The sequence below is a fragment of the Cryptococcus depauperatus genome, chromosome 1 (genome assembly GCF_001720195.1).
Source record: "Cryptococcus depauperatus CBS 7841 chromosome 1, complete sequence".
Taxonomy (NCBI): Eukaryota; Fungi; Basidiomycota; class Tremellomycetes; order Tremellales; family Cryptococcaceae; genus Cryptococcus; species Cryptococcus depauperatus.
In genome coordinates, this window is record NC_089468.1 from 1,384,321 (window position 1) to 1,402,538 (window position 18,218).

The following is an 18,218-nucleotide window of genomic DNA, read 5'->3' on the forward strand; positions in this document are numbered from 1 at the left end:
TGTAGGTGAAAAGAAGAAAAAAAAAGAGTGGAACAGTACTCTGACGCCTGCGTCAGAAACCAAAAGTTTTGTGGAAAAAGAGAAGAAAAAAAAAGAGATGAGGGTTTATAAAGAAATCTAAAACCGGTCCGTGCGGAACAGAATAATTGATTGAGGTAGTTCCTTTGAATGATCTGCGCCACCAAGGGGGAATTCTATGTAAAGCACAGTGGAACGGAATCAAATAGTTTTGGACAAGACGAGATGGATGCACAATTGGCTTCTAAAGAAAGACAGGCGCTGCAGCTATAAGCAACCTGAAGCTCAGCGAGGGTAGGCTGAGGAGATTGGATGAGTTGTGGCTGGGAGAGATGCTTGAAATAAAGGCGTCTTACCCTGGCAACTGTATCAACGTTTCATCTTCATTTGGCGTGACGAGAATAGAAGATGCAAGTGCATGATGCGAAAATAACAATAAACATGGCGAAACCAGCGGTACAGACTGTACAATGGCTAGTGGATACAACCCGGATGCTATGATACAAGTGTTGATGGAAATGCAATATCTATTATGAGCGCTCAGTGGTTATTCTCTTGGTGCCAAAGTAACGCCACAGTGTCATCACACCATGGCCAATGGTGGTTTCCCGTGAGCATGTATCTGCACATCAAAAGTAAGCTCTTGGTCAAGAGTCGAGACATATGCTTACCCAATCATAACCTACTGGACCTTAAACCTTTCTTTTTACCACCTTCTGCAGGATCTATTCTCTCTCTCGAGTTGCCTCTCGATCCAAGTGCCATCTCCGCTAAATTTTTCCCTAGATTACTGGACCGAGTCCGTATCTGTCGCTTGACTTGTTTTCTCGCGATCGAACTCCCTTCTGATATAGTCGTATATCCACTTGAGACAGACTTTTGCTCTGCATCATCAGAAATCTCAGAATCCACCCTCGACTTGTCCGATAATGAAGTAGATCGCGATCGTGTACCAGTCGTGCTAGATAAGGCTGGTGAATTTGACTTGGTGTCCAGTTCCCGGTAGTCTGTGCGCTTACTGTTCAGTGAAGCAGCAAGAGATCCCGGCTCACAAAGCATGTCTTCTACGCGTTTGTCACTGGATACCTCACTAGCATCTTCGGCATCAAAGTTGACCTCCTCTAGCAAAATCTCGACAGCTTCTCCAAGATTTCCTTTGACACGAGCGAGAACGTCTTGGGCTTGCTCAAGTGTGACGTTGTGTCTTGCAGGTAAAGAAGCCATAACCTGAGATACAAGTGCTTGCGACGGTTTCTTGGTGCTAGATTCATCCAACAACTCGCCCCGTGCACGACGAGCAGCTTCAGATGTATCTTTTTCGTGGGGAATTGCTAGTCGATCCTCTATACCAGCTGAGCCATTCTCTTTATCTCCAAGACGACGAATACTTTGAAAGTGTTCGGCCTGGGAGAAAAGGGCGAGCCATAACATTGTTCGACCATCAATAGGGGAAGGTATACTATCGGGGATGTCGTCAACAGAGTCGCGCCGGTGTGTGTGGCCATGCTTCCGAGCAACATGTAGAGAGGGTGATTCCGCATACCAAGGAATCGTGAATGACGCCTATTGCAATCAGCCTCAGAAGCCTGTGGCTTAGTATACACACAGTAGACATGACAACTCTTATATCTCTTTTGAATATACGAGCTGCCGCCTGAATCTCAATATGACTACCAAATTGCTCTTTTTCTCGTCAGCCCGTCCTTGCATAGCAACAGCCAGACCTACTCGATTGCCTCATTCTCTCGACATAACCGTCATACTCTTCGCCCTCTCTCATGAATGGAACAACAAACCCTTGCATGGTATCTTTATGTAAATACAAGTAATCACATACGAGTTTACGCATTTCCAGATGGTGTTTCTTGGCATACATCAGCATTTGCCAGACAAAATATTCTCAGATCTACTCACTTCGGTTCCATAAAGCTGATCGGACAGACACCTGAAAAGACAATTGCCATCCCCTTGCACGTCTCTCAAAGTTAAACCAAGCCGCGTAATTTCCGACTTGACAGACACGTCTTCCAGCTTAATTTCCTCGAGAGAAGTAATAATCACATCTGATGGTGAGCCAGCCCTACGCGCCTTGGACCGCGTCGTTCTCCGAGAGTTTTGTAATGTTTGGGGTTGGTAAACTGTGTTATCCGTATGATTGCGTTTCGCGCGTGATTTCTGTGGACGACCCCCTCCTCGAAGGGAAAACGCAGTGTACTCTCCATTCAAGTCTGCGTTTCGACGCTTGCGTTTGCGAACTATTATCCGTGGGCTGTCCAACATGTTTGTACTTCCCGAAGCACCAGGCGAGACCTCATGCAAGACCAAAGACGACCATTTGACCTTTTCATCTGGCAGAATGCGCAGTGGCCGTGCGGTATGATCCTTGACAACCAACTTTGTATGAGAACGAATATGCGGCATCGCTGCCGATAACGGAGAGATGCTGTTTGTGGGCGGCGGGAGCGTGGCCGACGTAGAAGGTGATGGACCTGGAGAAAGGCGGTCCATTGTGATGTTAGAGGGTCCAACAACGATGTCAAGATTCGTCCTGTAGACGCTAATAAATTGCGCTATTCCGTTGAAAACCCTCCAATGGTAGCTTCACGACACCACGATGGTTACACGTCCCGCTGAAGCTGGTCTTGATGCTGGAGATGAAGGTTAGGGATGACAATTAGGGACGCCGTTTGCCACCTACACAAACTACAAAAGCGCAAAAAGTACCTGTTTGCAGCCTGAAACTGGCGTCTTTGAGGAGAGAGACGACTTGTAGGTGTTTATGGAGAGCTGTGAGAGAGTGAGAGGAAAAAAAAATGAGAGTAAAATGTTGGAGAGTGATAGAGATAACGTGAAAATTAAAACAGTATGTTTGATTAAAAAAAAAATACTCAAGGGTCCGTGCACAAAAAGGCCGCGGATATACAACTACTCAACTCTGTGTTTATTATTTTTTATTTGTAGGATTTAAAAAAAAATCTTTGTAAAAATGTAAATTATCAACTATCTTTATTTCATCCTAGTAAGTCACTAATAAGATGAGCCTACAAACATGATAATGCTGACTTGAATAGTTTGTTTAACCTGGCGAGAGTGTTGCTGATAGACTCCAGCATGTCCGTGATAGGCTCAGAAAGCCTGGGTAATTCGTTTGAGTGAATTAGCAAGCAAAATCTAGAGGCTGGGAGCGATTCTGCTGGTACAGCCAGTATTGGGTCTCATCTCCAAGATAAGATTGCATCGTATAAAGGCAGCGGTTCCCATACAGCAATGTCTCTAAGCGTGCAAGCACCCCTGACCACCTTGTGATTGTCATAGATGACGAAATGGCGTTTCCCTTGGATGAAATTGGCGGATAGGAATATGCCTGGTGGAAGGTTTTGAGAACAATGTGGCTATTAGCAATCACGCTTGATAAGTAAAGATTTATTAAAAGGTATGTTTGTATTTATCCTGTTCTCGCTCACTGGCCAGTTTGCATGTCAGATGCCTGAAAGAACCACTTGACCTCTCCATGCGACTCGGTTTATCTGTACCATCAAGCCCAGAGATCGGCCATCGCTTGACGGCTTCTTCCTAGAGCATCTTTTCGTCGCCTGCATCCTATACAGTGTTGAAACCTTGACAAGCCTTGTCTGAAATCTATGTCAATTTCGCTTGCAAGTCGAATAGTATACGCACAAGAGGCCAATCTACGAGAATAAAGGCTTTGTATGGTTCCAGTTCAGTCTCTGAGAATTCGACCCATTCTCGCCGCAGGCACAGCTAATTTCAAGAAGGCAAGGGGATGCAAGGTTTTGCCGAACAAATCAGTCTCATCATGGAAAGACTGCTGGCCGCTATCAATAACATCCAGGCCGTCTACAGATAACGCAAGGCCTATCCATATTATGTCATTGAAATCTTTGTATTCCTTGGAAAACGGGCGCTGGATGACTCTGAAGCTTTTCTCAGTTCAGCTTCAGGTCCCTCTATTATTACAATTCATAACTGCGCTGCCGATATATTACGACAAGGACATAACTAGATGGAGTATATATTGAGTGGGCGATATGTTATCAATAAGCGTTCCTGAAAATCGCACAGATAACCAGGCTGCTGATAAGATAAAGAAGCAAAAGATGGAGAAAAGTTGAAGATGCTCAGAGTCGATTCGTATTCTTTACATATTTTTACTTGTATTATACTTGATTTTGCTTTAAATGGCTTGAGGAGTGCCACATGAAAGCAACAATTCCGAAGAATATCAACGATTAAATATAGTTCAATGCCGGGATACACAAATAACAATTTTTCCATAGACATCAATTTACTTTTCTTTTTATATAATTCACCAGCTTTTTCAAAAACTATCATTCCAATATAAAGAATGACATTCACGCCTGTCGAGACATTTGTAGGAGGCCTCTTTCTCCATCTTGCGACTTCTGAGCTTCTCACAACTACAGGCAGAGTTTTTGGCGTTTCTGGTATCGTTGATGGTGCGGTGAATGGTGAACGAGAGGGATGGAAATGGGCTATTGTTGGAGGACTGATGGCAGGCCCAGTGGTAGGATCCATGGCAGGAATGACAAATCTTTTATCAAAAGATGCTCTGGCCACCACAGGATCTATAGGTATCCAAAGATTAACATTGGCAGGAGCTCTGGTGGGCCTAGGAAGTAAAGTAAGTTGGCTCCAACCTGATCCAGCTCTCTACAAAGATGGCTACTGACTTGAGTAGCTGGGCTCAGGTTGTACAAGCGGACATATGCTCTGCGGTCTTTCTAGACTTTCTCCTCGTTCAATCATTGCTACAGCTGTATTCTTTGCCACTGCCGTGGTCACGACCAACTTATTTCCTGTATTCCCTTCTCCCGATACACCAGCATATACTCTTCAATTGCCGTCTTTTGAAAAGACACTCGGTCTTCTGGGGTTATTAGTAACATTTAAAGTTATCAATATGGTTACAGCTGCCGCCATCACCCATAGCTCTTCCGAAATTGCCCGTCTTACACCCTACTTTGTGTCTGGATTGACATTTTCTCTTGGCCTTGGTATCTCTGGCATGACAGATCCGAGTAAAGTTGTCGGCTTTCTCTGCTTCTCCTCGCCGCAATCATTCGATCCTTCGCTGGCCCTTGTCATGCTAGGAGGTGTTCTGCCGAATGCCATACACTATGCTTCGTTAGTTAATAAAGCCAACGGGGAACCTAAGCCAAAATTTTCGTGGGAGAAATGGAGAGTGCCAACCAACAGAAACGTTAGCTGGAGATTACTGGGAGGCGCAACGATCTTTGGAATAGGTTGGGGACTGGCAGGAATATGCCCTGGTCCTGCGTTGGTCAGCATCGGCGAGAGTATACCCTTGATTGGGCACGACAGCTTCGATAGCTTATTCTCAAAATTGGGAGCTTTTATCGGGAGTATGCTTGCAGGCATGTTTGTTGCTGGCCGTATATAATTGCCATATAATACATGGAAACCGATGCTGGGTGATTGAATACTACAATTTGGAATCAAAAGTCAACCTTGGTCTTGTCAGCCCAAGTCCCTCTTGCCTCCCACTCCTTTGCTCCAGTTATGAGCCTTTCTTCTTCCAACTCTGTCTCGGTTTTGCTATCTTCTACCCTACCCCATCCGCCTCCCCCTGGTGTATGCAGTACTAAGCAATCACCGACGCCAAATTGCATCGTCCCCTTTCCTCCTACATTGATAGTCCTCGCCTTGCCTCTGCTTGCTTCATCGCGAGGTTGCTTAATCCAAAGGTTAAGTCCTGGAGCGCCATGCGATCCACCTTCTAATCCATACGGAGCGCGAGCACGTCGTTCGGATAGAATTGAGACCTGAAGAGGCTGCAGGAACTGAAGAGACCGTATGCAGCCCTCGCCGCCTTTATATCTACCGCTACCACCAGAGTTTGAGCGGAAACCAAACTGATGAAGGATGACCGCTATATGTTGATCAGAATGGGAAAATTACAAAGACAAGGTAACTTACGGTACCGCCTTTCCAAGATCTCTGGGTCTGTGATTCTCTAACGAGATGAAGCGTTACCATACTGGATTCAAGAGCCAAATACACACACTCACAGTGTTGGTCATATGGCAGTGGACACCAGATGTGCCATGCCACCCATCTCCTGCACCACTTCCCCCGGCAATAGTCTCATAGTAGCCCCACCCATCAACCACTTCTCCAGTCACTGGATCCTTTCCTCCCGCACCGAAAGTCAGACTACACATAATGCTCAGTTCAGTCAACGGTGTTCAACGAATCAATACCTACTTGTTACAACATCCTTGACTAGCAGCACAAGCCTTGAAAGCAAGAAGAACAACGTCAGTGATACGTTGGCTAGTCATAACATTTCCTCCACAAACAGCGCTTTCTGGAGATGAGGAAAGCAAAGAGCCTTCTGGGATACGAATTTCAATAGGAACAAGGCAACCTGCGTTGAGTGGAATGTCTTCTCCAATCATGGAACGCATGCTTTCGACTGTCAGTTGGAGCATAAAAATGTTGAGCCCATACGTACCAATATATGACGGCTGCATGTACCACGCATATAGGAGCGTTAAGATTGCCTCTCAGCTCCGGACCGGTTCCTTCAAAGTCAAAAACAGCTGAACCATTGCTCCGGTCAATAGTGATTGTAAGGGCAATAGGGGATCCATCATCAAGATAGTCGACAGCCTGGTGGACTATTGTTTAGTCGATGAGAAATTTTATGTGGCGAAGACTCACACGGAGGACATTTGTTCCTGCCTTATCGGCTGCTTCGATAAGCATCTTTCGGACTGCTTGCTCGGCGTTGCTTGAGGTAAAGCTTTAACCAAAACACTCTAAGCCGACAAGGGTCTCAACGTACTTTCTGATGTACTCCATATACCGATGAACTGTCTCTAAATCGTATTCGGCTACTAAAGCCCTCAACAATGAGCTTCCCTTGTTATTGGCCGCAATCTGAGCCTTCACATCCGACTCTACGTCTCTGAAATTCCTACAACCCGAGCAGCCAGGATACTTGGAGGGCTCCTCAACCATGACTCGATAAAGCCCGTCGTGATCATAATAGCCGTTGGAAACAATTTTTAGAGAGTGAATGTTGGCACCTTCCTCATAGATTGTAGTAGAAGTTGGAGGCATGCTACCTGGAAGAATACCGCCAATATCACTGACGAGTGTTAGTTTTTGTACAAGGATGCAATTTGTGGCGACAAACCTGTGATCTACCCAATATCAACCTCGACTCTTAGTTCATCTTGTTCTAACCATCTAAAGACACTCACGACCACGGGAAGCCGTGAAGAAAATTATTCTGGTTGGGTCATTTTCATCGAAGCAAGGGGTGATAACAGTCAGATCCGGCAAATGACTACTCATTTGTTTAGCTGAAACAGGCTACACCAGTTGGAAAGTGGATACCTTCCACCAGCCGTTGGAGAGTTTGTCAATAACACGTCTCCATCTTTGAGATTATTTCCATGCAGCCGTAGCTGATACTTGACAGACCAGCTCATAGACCCAAGGTGGACTGGGACAAAAGGTGCGTTTGCAACTAGGTCACCACTTGGAGAGAATACGGCGCACGAGAAATCCAAGCGTTCTTTGATATTAGTGCTTATTGCAGTCTGCTTCAAGGAACGACCCATAGCTTCAGCAATACACATGAAGCGATTAGAGCTGATTAGACATTAACGGGCCGCCTTTCCATAAGATTTACTCACAATAGAGACAATGTAATGGGATCATAGTCATTCGCAGTGGGCTTTGTGTCCCTGACCACCATGCTCGTGATTATAGGTCTGCTTGGAGAGTCGAGATGGCTGTGATATAGGTTTATTTTACAATAGCGCTCGCTGACAAACCCCAATGAAACCAAAGTCGATATAATAATAGAATTGAAATGCAACCACAATCATATCTTATCTCGGTTTTTTCCGTCGGATTATTTACGTAATCAAATCATTTTCAGGAACATTGATAACTATTTATCATTCTGATATCATTTTCTGACTTTTTTAGTTTTCAACAACTTTTATAAGAACTGATCTTTATCTTGAGGAAATCAAGGATTAAATCAACATCGAAAGAGGTGTACTACTCTGAAAGAGGTAAAGGGTTTCGATATCACGCTGGACTCTACTGAGTGAATCATCTCGACAAGGACTTGTAGCGAGGGATTTTGCGATATATCGCTAGCAAGTTAGTCAAAACCTGAGAAAGCAATCGACATTAGAACAAAAGTACGCAAATGGAGGCTCATACTATCCCAGGTCGCAGCATACGTATCTCTATCGATCGCGTAAGTAGCTCTCCACCATGCGAAAGCTAATTGATTTAATTGAAACATCACCAATAGGGAGGTACTTTTACGGATGTACACGCATCCGTACCCTGCTGCGGAGACTCAAATAAAAGAGAGGAATTCATTTTGAAACTCTTATCCCAAGATCCATCCAACTATAAAGATGCTCCAACTGAAGGCATTCGCCGAGTACTGGAAAAAGTGACTGGCCAGCAGATTGAACGGGGCAGGGCATTACCTGTCAACAAGCTTGGTAAGCTATCTGCAGCTCTTAAAGGTACTGGGTTTACTCACTCGTATATTAGAGTATGTCAGATTGTCCACCACTGTGGCAACGAATGCTTTATTAGAGCGGAAGGGTCAAAAACATGCTCTGCTCATCACCAAAGGATTCAAAGACTTGCTTGAGATTGGTAACCAAGCCCGTCCAAGAATTTTTGACCTTAACATTAAAAGGCCCAGACCTTTGTACTCCAAAACTGTCGAGGTAGATGAACGAGTAACTTTGGGTAAGTACTTTCCCCTTTGGTCAAAGTGATTCGCCAACGGGCTTTGTAGTCGGCTTTTCATCAGATCCCAAATATGAACAAAACTCTTTGCTCTTCAATGTTGACGGATCAATTAAGAAACCTTATACTGGAGTCGCCGCAGAAGAAGTGGAATCCATCCTCCCAGGAAAGATTGTGCGTGGACTGTCAGGCGAAGCGGTCAAGATTCTAAAAAGACCAGGTATGTCCTCGAATTAACTGCCAGCTAAAGGAATGACCTGTTTTTAGATTTGGAGTGTATCAGGAATGACCTTAAATCTCTCTTTGATGAAGGATACAGATCTATAGCTGTCTGTCTCGCTCATTCCTACACCTTCAATGATCATGAGTTGGCCATTGGCAAAGTAGCAGAAGAAGTTGGCTTTCCTCACATATCTCTTTCTTCACAGCTCCTTCCCATGATCAAAATGACTCCTCGTGGACAATCCACTACTGCAAACGCCTACTTGACGCCAGTATTACAAGATTATCTTGAAGGTTTTTACTCTGGATTTGAAGGTGGTAAAAAAGGAGGGATGCACGTGGAATTTATGGGGTCAGATGGGGGTCTGGTGGATTTGCAGGTGGGCTGCCCTTGCCCCAAAGCGTACTTGGGGATTTGACAAAACTCTTAGAATTTCTCTGGTCTCAAATCGATTCTATCGGGTCCTGCCGGTGGAGTTGTGGGATGTGCTTTAACCAGCTGGGATGAGAAAGAGAAAACGCCAGTCATTGGGTTAGGCGTTGATTACATAGCACTGACATCATGCTAACATATTATTCAGACTTGATGTAGGAGGTACAAGTACTGATGTTTCGCGCTATGCCGGCCGCTACAAGTCTGTATATGAGACGACCACAGCCGGAATCTCAATTAGTACCCTTCAACTTGACATTAACACAGTGAGTACCAACGTATCTAGCCATATGCGTGCACTAATTCGGCTGCCAGGTTGCCGCTGGCGGCGGTAGCTGCTTGACATATAGAAATGGTCTGTTTAGAGCAGGGCCAGAATCAGCTGGCGCCCATCCTGGCCCTGCATGTTACAGAAAAGGAGGTCCTCTGGCGCTCACAGATGCCAATCTTTTCTTGGGGCGTCTTGTCCCAAAATAGTGAGTTGTGAGGGCCACCCTCTACGCTGGGTATCCTATTGATTTCCATTCAGTTTTCCAAAGTGTTTTGGACCAAATGAAGACGAAGATTTGGATCTGGAAGCTTCTCGCATCAAGTTTGAAACTCTTGCAGAAAAAATCCGTGGAGAAACTGGGACAGACAAGACTATTGATGAAATTGTATGTGCTCTTACGATTGTTCTTCCTTGCCTTCCTCATTTTAATATTAGGTCTATGGTTTTGTGAAAGTTGCCAACGAGACCATGGCTCGACCCATTAGAACATTGACGGAAGCAAGGGGCTTCAAGACTGAGAGACATGTATTAGCCTCTTTTGGAGGAGCCGGAGGGCAGCATGCTTGCGAAATAGCAGAGGTAAGCAGCTATACAATATGATCAAATTAGATGTTGACATCTGTCTAGCTATTGGGTATTAAAAGGGTTCTCATACACAAATACTCCTCCATTTTGTCTGCTTATGGTCTTGCCCTTGCCGACCGGTAACTGCCGACACTCTTTCTGAGGACGTAGCTCATGTCGCTCTAGAGTTTATGAGCTACAAGAACCGGCATCTGACAGCTATTCCTCCAATTCTAAACCTATGCTTCTAAGTCGCCTTGATAAGCTTGGTGAAAGAGTCTCTAAAGTTCTTATCGATGCTGGTTTCTCAAAAGATAAAATCAAGCTAGAGAGAATTCTGAACATGCGATTTGATGGAAGTGATACCGCTCTGATGATTTCTGATGACGGAAATAGTGATTATGAAGACGAGTTCAAGAAGACCTACAAGGAGGAGTTTGGTTTCTTGTTGAACAAGAGCATCATAGTTGATGATGTCAAAGTACGTTTGCATTAATATCTTTTTCACTCATAATTACTCGCTGAGACCGACTACAGGTTAGAGGCATTGGCAGAACGTTTGACTCTCTGGGCCCGTCGGTTTTCGAAGAAGTAAGGTCTCTGAAATTTACGAGCTTGGGCAGTGAAAAGGAGAGTTTCCATCAAGAGTGTTATGTATGGTATGGGAGTACTGGAAGGAGGCAGCAGGTTTCAGTTTTTGAATTAGGGCACTTGGAGACTGGAGACCAGGTCAATGGACCGGCGATGGTGATTGATGATACTCAAACAATATTCGTCAACCAGTGAGTCATTTCCATCCGATAATCAGATTTGAGATTTGACTGATGGAAAATGCCTTATAAAGAGGCTGGACTGCTGTTTCAATGAGCAATCATCTTCTTATAGAGCAAGAGAAGCTTCAAGATGACTCTAAGCCTGTTTAAAATGTGCATCCAGGCAAGGACACTCTTTGTGGGTTTGGATAATGGTGGAGTGGGTTTGACAGCTGTGTATTGCAGATCTTCAGGTGTTTGTCAACGATAGAATAGCGATATGACTAGGTGTGTCATGAATACATTGGACAATTCAAGTCGAGCTTTTTATTAAAGCATTGAATTGAATAACACATGGTTGCAGCTTATCCACGGATTATACATAAACAAAATTAACCAAGATATTCGAGATGTATTTGAAGACTCTCAGGCTATAGACAGTACAGACGCTAAATATAGGTTATCGAGTATTCGCTGGCCGCACTACCAGTGTATCAACAGCAAAGCAGGGAACATTACTGTCCCAAGTCAGCAAACATTACTTGTATTCAAATGGACATAATAATATATGGGAATTATCAGTTGGTCAACATTGCTAGATATACGTTGAGCAGATAGTACATAGTTGTTCTAGTAATCATATATACTCTTACCTACACTGAAATATCGATTTATCTCTCTTTTATCTTTATCATTGTATTTCTAACAGCAGCTGGTCCAAGGATTGCTGTAGCTTTGAGCGTCGACGCTAAAAAAAGGGAATGTTATGTTGAAAACTCGAGTATCATCAGACAAGGTTATGGCGCAATGAAATGGCTGAGCTGCTCTTTTGTGTCATTATGGAATTGGAAAGTTGAGAGTCTGATGAGGCATCATGATCTGGAAAGAAACTGACACTCGACAGTTGAACGATTATAGATTCATAAAACCGTCTTTGCAAGATAAACAACACGTTCAACAAAACACCCATCAGAATACAAGGTTGTCTCAAGGCCTTTCCTCCTCGATCTTGTAGATGTCCGTCAGACGCATATGGACATAGGCTCCAGCTGTCATTATCTCGTACCGAGCCGGTCTCTTGTCGGAATCAGTGGCACATCATGGTCGCATCCAAAGAAGAGTGGGATCGAATATCGATCCTTTGAGAGTGCAGCAAGTACATGATGTCTTGTCGAGACAAAGATATCACCTAGGGAAAGTCAGAACACCCCAAGCAAGACACGCACTCGTCCAAGGAGCAAACTGGTCGCCAATGTTGATAACAAAAGTGTCGAGAATGTATGGCGCATCGATCCCTACAAGCGTTGCTGGTTAGTATTGGTTGCTTGGAGTCATGTTGAAAGTATAACTCACATTCTCCTTTTCGGTTTTGAACTTGAAGAGCTGAGGGCGTATCATCCTGTCTGAGAAAGGTAAAGCATTCAAAATCAGTGTGAGCCTGGTAGCAAGCTTTACATCAGCTTCTAAAGGCTGCACACTGAAAAAACTTGCTCCTATGCCGGGCAAAAGTTCACCCACTTGACGTTCTCTCAATGCTGGTTAGAAAAGGATGCGCATGATGGCAGCAGGATGCTTTATCTATTGACAAAGTGAGCAAGTCTCGTTTAGAGCTCTTTAAATCTCCATACTTTATCATTGAAGAAATCTTCAGGCAAGTCAAGAGCCAATGCAAAAAGAGGGAAAAGTAATTGTCCTAGCTTCAGCACTTCTTTGCTGATAGCATATCAGCGGTTGCATACTAGTAATTCAGATTGGCTTGTCTCTTTCATGACATTAGCCTTCCACACTAAAGCACCTTGTAGAACGCACAAAGACAGGTACTCCTTTCCAAAGCTTTTCCTCGGGCCACAGGTTTTCCGAGTGTCGCAGTTCACCCTCTTTAACGTCTTGGGAAAAAGAAGCAGGGTCTAGGGAAGGATCAAGACCTATGTTAAATGCTTCGTGCATGTCACCCTTGTTCGCTCTGGCTGGCTCTTCAGCTATGGCAATCATGGAGATTGGTACTCACGGATCATTGTTCTCGGTCAAAAGACCCATGTAGCCTCTAAAGTTGCCTCCTGATTTGGATATATCCACCTAGTAGACAAAAACCCAACATCAATTGGGCATCTGAAAGTAGCCTGCCTGAACCTTACCGATCTCTTCAGTTCAACAGATTGCTCAAAAAAATTCTTGGACTGTTGAAAAGTCTTATCGACGACTTCAAGGGGTACATCATGGTTTTTTACTACAAACCGTCAAACTTGGACTCTGATCAACTCAACCAACCGTAGAAAAACCCAGCGTTCAGACAGGCATCTCTGATACTGGCAGCAACCGCCTTGCGCTTATCCAAAGACGTTGATGTGCATCCGTCAGATCGCTGTGGAAAACAAAGTCAGACAATTTGCAGGCGAAATGTGACCAAACCTTGGAAATCTGACGAGTTAGACAGACATGGTGGGAATCGACGTAAAGTCTGTTGATGCCAGAGTGTCTGAGAGGGCTGTAAGGGTTGACATTTGATATGTATACTTGGTAAAGACGGAGAGGAATGAGCGAGAGAAAATGTAAAAGAATGATCAAGACAAGATGGAAAAAGGACAAACGGTTTTTGCTTATCTTTCTTTTTCTTATCTCGGCTATTTACAATCTCGGCAAAATTCGGATAGGAGGTCCGTGTTATCACATTAACAGCCATCTTATCTTTTCGGTGAATGCCGAATGATTTGGCTGCACTCGCCCAGCAATTCGTCTTGGTCGAGGTTTTGTATAGACAAGTGTCTTGTAGCTTGGGTTTTTGATTAATACGACAGTTGTGCTTTTTATCTTGTACATTACATACGCTGTGAATACGACTGGATATCATAGTTGATGTAGGAGGATCTCTTGCTCAGGACTGAGGCTGCGAGACAGAATGAGTGGTATTGTCTATGAGTAAGACCTATCTCCCTCGCTAACTGCTCCAGTGACCAGACCCAACTGTCGCTCCATCTCGGCAGCAAGACAAACGCTGTCTACAGCGATAGACACCATGTCGAAGCCTTGGTCAAGACGTTTGCGGGCAATTTCGCCATTTGAGCCTGGTAATTAAGTATCAGCGTGGGCGAATGCACCCATACAGACAGACAGAGACGCACAAAAAATTGCAGCAATTTTGCCAGCGCCATGGGTTGCTTTAAGTGTTTTGGAAATGGCAGATTCGTGTTCTTCGCCCCCGAATGGGACATTCATCTGTTTCGCAAGGTCAAAGGGTCCTGATAATCAGTCAGTGACAGTTTTCCAACACCTGGGACATGGCACAAACCGATGAAAAGGCAGTCAAGACCTTTGACCTTTGCGATCTCCTCGACATTTTCAATACCTTGACGAGACTCAATCTGCACAATAACAAGAAGATGTTTATCCGCTCCGGTATCATACTCTGAGCTTTTGCAGCCAAATATAGGTGGGCAAAACATGGGCCCGTAGCCTCTGCTACCGAGAGGAGGATACTTGGAGTAAGAGACTATTCTACGAGCATCCTCCTATTGATGAACGGCTATCAGAACGATCAAACATTCGAGCTCTCAGACGCTTACGGCGGAGTGACACATGGGCGTCATGACACCTTGTGCCCCAGCGTCCAGAGCACGCTTGATCATCCATTCCTCATTCCAGGGTACACGGATAATTGGAGAAGCGCCTTTGGCAGTGATAGCTTGTACGAGCTGATAACAAAGGTCAGTGAGATTCTCGTAATTATTGTCCTTTCGGGCAAATGCCTCTATCCGCCGTTAACTCACCTCAAAGTAATCCTTGTCAGTAATCATTCCATGTTCGGCGTCAATCAAAGTCCAGTTGAAGCCTCCTGTAGAGAGTACAGTGGAGACAGTAGATGCTCCAGGAAGTCTAATAATTTTCAACATCTCGACAGGGTTGTAGACGTTTTTAAACGAAAAAGTACTACTTACGTGCACCAAAACCCAAGACCAGGATTCTTCTGAGCAAGAGCGTTTTTGAGATAAAGTCGAGCTTCCATGATACTTGGTTGGTGCTTGATGATGGCAGAAAACCAGAATAATTGAGTCAAAGTAACTCCAAAGCTTCTTTCAACGTTTATGTAAATATTCTTTCAACATTTAAAGAAAAGACTTTATTGCTTCTCACTGGTCATGGATTCGGCATAATCTTTTGCCGAAAGTTGATTCGGATGTTTACCGGGTAAGCCGAGCGGTTTGGGACATGCCGAGTTTTATATGGACTTCGTATTTTGTAATCGCATGATATTAACTCTTGTATTGTAGCTATTATCGCTCATCTCAGAAATAAAACAGTATGAAGCTTTCAAGAAGCGCTTACTCACTGCTGCGTAGACAAAAAACGAGGATAGGCGGTCGAGGTCAGATGCAACAGCGGCAATGACTGCTTCCACATACATCTCCACGCACACATCTAGTTTTCGTATGTGAAAGAATAGACGTGTGGCCGCCAACCGCAATACATCATCGTCTCTACAGCCGGTGAGGTTATTATGCATGACACATACCAATGCAGAACGTCATAAAGTTTTCTACCCTTGCCTGTCGATTAACCGAGGTAAGAGAAATATTGTGCTCAATTTAGATGCTGTGCCGCACCTCATGTCTATGGTTCTTCTGGTTCTCTTTCTCTCTCTTCTTGCCGAACTTTTTCTTTTGCGAGGATCTGATGCATATCGACTTCTCGTATTCCCAGTCCAGACAAGAACGTGATTGCGCCCATTACTACCACACAGATAAAGACGGCATGGAGAGCTTTGCCATAGGAAAAAATAGCGATAGATTTGAGAGGCTCCTTAAGATAACGAATAGACGATGAAGACCCTCGGATGGAAGCAATGATCTAATAAGATTGTTGAGCAAGGACATCAATAAACGAGGACGAATGATTGAAATTCACCTTTTGGGTATCAGGACCTTGAATTCTTTTGCCAAGTTCCTTTTCTAATACTGCCTGAGTCAGTGCGCCTGATAGTGACACACCCAAAACCTGGCCGATAGTTCTAAAGACATACGATACTATACGTTTATCAGTCATATCACTCATAATTTATCCAGACACTCACAGCTTGTGGCAACTGCAACATGATCAGGACCAACATCTGCAATAAGTGCCACTATGGTAAGGGTAGTGACCGATCCCATCGAAAAGCTTCCAAAAGCCATATTGGTCCAAAGCATCCACTCTGGTGTATTGGCATCCCATGTAGCGACAAGAATGGTCCCTGTCAAGCCAACCAGCGTAGAGAATGCATTGAGCCAGTAGTATTTCTTGGTGTGGCGTACGATAAGACCAGAACCGAGGGAGCCCACCATGGCTGTTACTGAGCTCGGCATCATGTGGGCGCCAGCATTGGCGGCTGACATTTGGCGGACCGTTGTAAAGAACAAGGGGATAGTGTATAACTATTAAAGCAGATCAGCAGCTTCTATGGGAGCTACATAGATAATTCTACACACTGTAGCAAAATGTTGCACTGACAAAACCAAGTTATTGATAGCCACTGCCACTGGTGTTCTGCTGACTAGGAGCTCAAACGGCATGACCGGCTCAACTGCCCATCTGAGTTCTACAAATAGAAAAAGGACAAACAGGACAGCGCTGCTGGTTAAGAGGGTCAACAACAATGGGTCGGACCACTTGTAAGCGTTTGTGGAGGTGGAATTTGTTTTTAGCGATATGGCAATCAGAGCCGAGCCGAGCCATCCAGCAAGAAGCAGACAACCTAGAAAATCGATCCGTCTAAATATTTGGAAAGGTGTCTTCTTTGGTGTACCCTCTGTATCATGGGTTTCCAAATCTGGCAGTGCAGGGACGGTATAGCGAACATTGGAATGCACCAAAAAGGCACCAAGGACTAGAATCGGAATCTGGATTGATGTTGGCATTAGAAAACAAGGTGTGTCAGTGTACTTACCTGAATCCAAAAGACCCATCTCCAACTGAGATAGTCGTTTATTATGCCTCCCATTGGCGCTCCAAGACTAGATATGTGAAAAACATCCTTTCAACCGATCGTCTCGACTCACCCCATTCCACTTCCAAAAGCAAGGTTCGCAAGTCCTTGGAAGATGCCTCGATGCGTACTATAGTCCATCAGCGACTGGTAGACATATGGGATAAAGTTGCACACATTGGAACAGTGTCACTCATGATTGTACTTCCCACTGAGTATATACCGAGTCATCATTTAATACGATTCATCCAAGACATTACATACCTGTACCGAGACCTCCACCTCCCATTCCGGCTATAGCTCTTGCAACAATGAGCGCTTCCATATTTGGTGCTATGGCACATAACAAGTTTCCGAGAGCTGATGCACCAAACACATCAGTGGTTTTCATTAACCGATAAATGTTACTTACTGAATAGGAACAACGCAAGTAACATCGAGTTTTGTCTCCCAACGATGTTGCAAAGACGTCCATAGATGGGTGTGAAGCAGCAGACCGACAACATGCTTTACAACATTAATTTCTGAATTGTTCAACACACATAACTTACTATGAAGTGCCGAGCCATGAAGCCATATTGGTTGCTTTGAAAGTCGATGAGATGGGTCCCATTAGAGTTGCAACTTCATCCTTCGTCAGACAGAGAGCATATACCCCCTGAGACCGCGCCGCAATGACTTACCGACGCTACCATCGAATGCGTTTAGAAATGTGCACACCCACATTGAAACGCACTGTTTCGTGTCTTGCATAAGAACCATTGTTTGACTCTCAGAAACATGAAAAGGCTCACAAGGATCCAAAACTTCCTAGGGCTTAGTCCGACTCGGTTGAAGCTCAGTAAAGTCTCCTCTTGAGACAGGCTTTCTAGTTGCTCGTCTCGCGGCTCATCCGTATAAAGAGTCTCAGCTGCGCCTGTGGAAGGTGGCTGGAGCAGAGGAGAAGTCTCTGTGTCTTCCCTTGCCATCTTGAGAGTATCGCAAAAGGCGAATGGTTGAGTTTGTTGATATTTAAAGATAACAAATTTCTAAAAGTTGTCAACGTCTTGCGATAAAAATCACCGTCGGACATGGGTCGATCGATATGTTACGTAATAATGTATACTTTATCTCGGCGGATGAGTCCGCCTGTCGTTCCTGAAAGACTTTTACAACTTTGAAGTGATTTCATGACGTCATAATCTTTTCTATCATTAATTTCGA

The 18,218-nt window shown here is 44.4% G+C and overlaps 7 protein-coding genes across 7 annotated transcripts; 2 read left to right on the plus strand and 5 right to left on the minus strand.

Moving 5' to 3' along the window:
• Positions 1-601: 601 nt before the first annotated feature.
• Positions 602-2,526, minus strand: L203_100514 (uncharacterized protein; the record flags this gene model as incomplete). The annotated part of the gene is made up of 7 exons (XM_066209973.1): positions 602-640; positions 690-700; positions 810-989; positions 1,038-1,581; positions 1,625-1,701; positions 1,747-1,882; positions 1,933-2,526. 7 exons carry the CDS (start codon positions 2,524-2,526, stop codon positions 602-604), a joined length of 1,581 nt encoding a protein of 526 aa, XP_066066070.1.
• Positions 2,527-4,384: 1,858 nt separating this feature from the next.
• On the plus strand, positions 4,385-5,461 carry L203_100515 (uncharacterized protein; the record flags this gene model as incomplete). The annotated part of the gene is made up of 2 exons (XM_066209974.1): positions 4,385-4,681; positions 4,739-5,461. The coding sequence occupies 2 exons, from the start codon at positions 4,385-4,387 to the stop codon at positions 5,459-5,461; spliced, it is 1,020 nt and encodes a 339-aa protein (XP_066066071.1).
• Positions 5,462-5,516: 55 nt separating this feature from the next.
• On the minus strand, positions 5,517-7,789 carry L203_100516 (uncharacterized protein; the record flags this gene model as incomplete). The annotated part of the gene is made up of 11 exons (XM_066209975.1): positions 5,517-5,950; positions 5,998-6,034; positions 6,090-6,234; positions 6,286-6,489; positions 6,536-6,693; positions 6,745-6,814; positions 6,869-7,174; positions 7,223-7,229; positions 7,290-7,375; positions 7,426-7,683; positions 7,728-7,789. The coding sequence occupies 11 exons, from the start codon at positions 7,787-7,789 to the stop codon at positions 5,517-5,519; spliced, it is 1,767 nt and encodes a 588-aa protein (XP_066066072.1).
• A 465-nt stretch (positions 7,790-8,254) lies between these two features.
• Positions 8,255-11,230, plus strand: L203_100517 (uncharacterized protein; the record flags this gene model as incomplete). Its single annotated transcript, XM_066209976.1, has 14 exons — positions 8,255-8,305; positions 8,363-8,561; positions 8,614-8,817; positions 8,867-9,037; positions 9,085-9,419; positions 9,471-9,571; positions 9,621-9,738; positions 9,788-9,948; positions 10,002-10,128; positions 10,179-10,322; positions 10,371-10,447; positions 10,494-10,788; positions 10,845-11,089; positions 11,152-11,230. The coding sequence occupies 14 exons, from the start codon at positions 8,255-8,257 to the stop codon at positions 11,228-11,230; spliced, it is 2,307 nt and encodes a 768-aa protein (XP_066066073.1).
• A 1,567-nt stretch (positions 11,231-12,797) lies between these two features.
• On the minus strand, positions 12,798-13,907 carry L203_100518 (uncharacterized protein; the record flags this gene model as incomplete). The annotated part of the gene is made up of 8 exons (XM_066209977.1): positions 12,798-12,821; positions 12,869-13,022; positions 13,068-13,135; positions 13,195-13,286; positions 13,328-13,421; positions 13,496-13,535; positions 13,648-13,829; positions 13,884-13,907. The coding sequence occupies 8 exons, from the start codon at positions 13,905-13,907 to the stop codon at positions 12,798-12,800; spliced, it is 678 nt and encodes a 225-aa protein (XP_066066074.1).
• A 62-nt stretch (positions 13,908-13,969) lies between these two features.
• L203_100519 (uncharacterized protein) lies at positions 13,970-15,059 on the minus strand (the record flags this gene model as incomplete). Its single annotated transcript, XM_066209978.1, has 6 exons — positions 13,970-14,121; positions 14,179-14,295; positions 14,346-14,565; positions 14,620-14,748; positions 14,824-14,929; positions 14,992-15,059. 6 exons carry the CDS (start codon positions 15,057-15,059, stop codon positions 13,970-13,972), a joined length of 792 nt encoding a protein of 263 aa, XP_066066075.1.
• Positions 15,060-15,664: 605 nt separating this feature from the next.
• On the minus strand, positions 15,665-17,983 carry L203_100520 (uncharacterized protein; the record flags this gene model as incomplete). Its single annotated transcript, XM_066209979.1, has 12 exons — positions 15,665-15,901; positions 15,959-16,077; positions 16,125-16,464; positions 16,519-16,929; positions 16,977-17,043; positions 17,089-17,145; positions 17,193-17,226; positions 17,280-17,375; positions 17,428-17,522; positions 17,567-17,639; positions 17,699-17,750; positions 17,810-17,983. 12 exons carry the CDS (start codon positions 17,981-17,983, stop codon positions 15,665-15,667), a joined length of 1,755 nt encoding a protein of 584 aa, XP_066066076.1.
• Between the last annotated feature and the right edge of the window lie 235 nt (positions 17,984-18,218).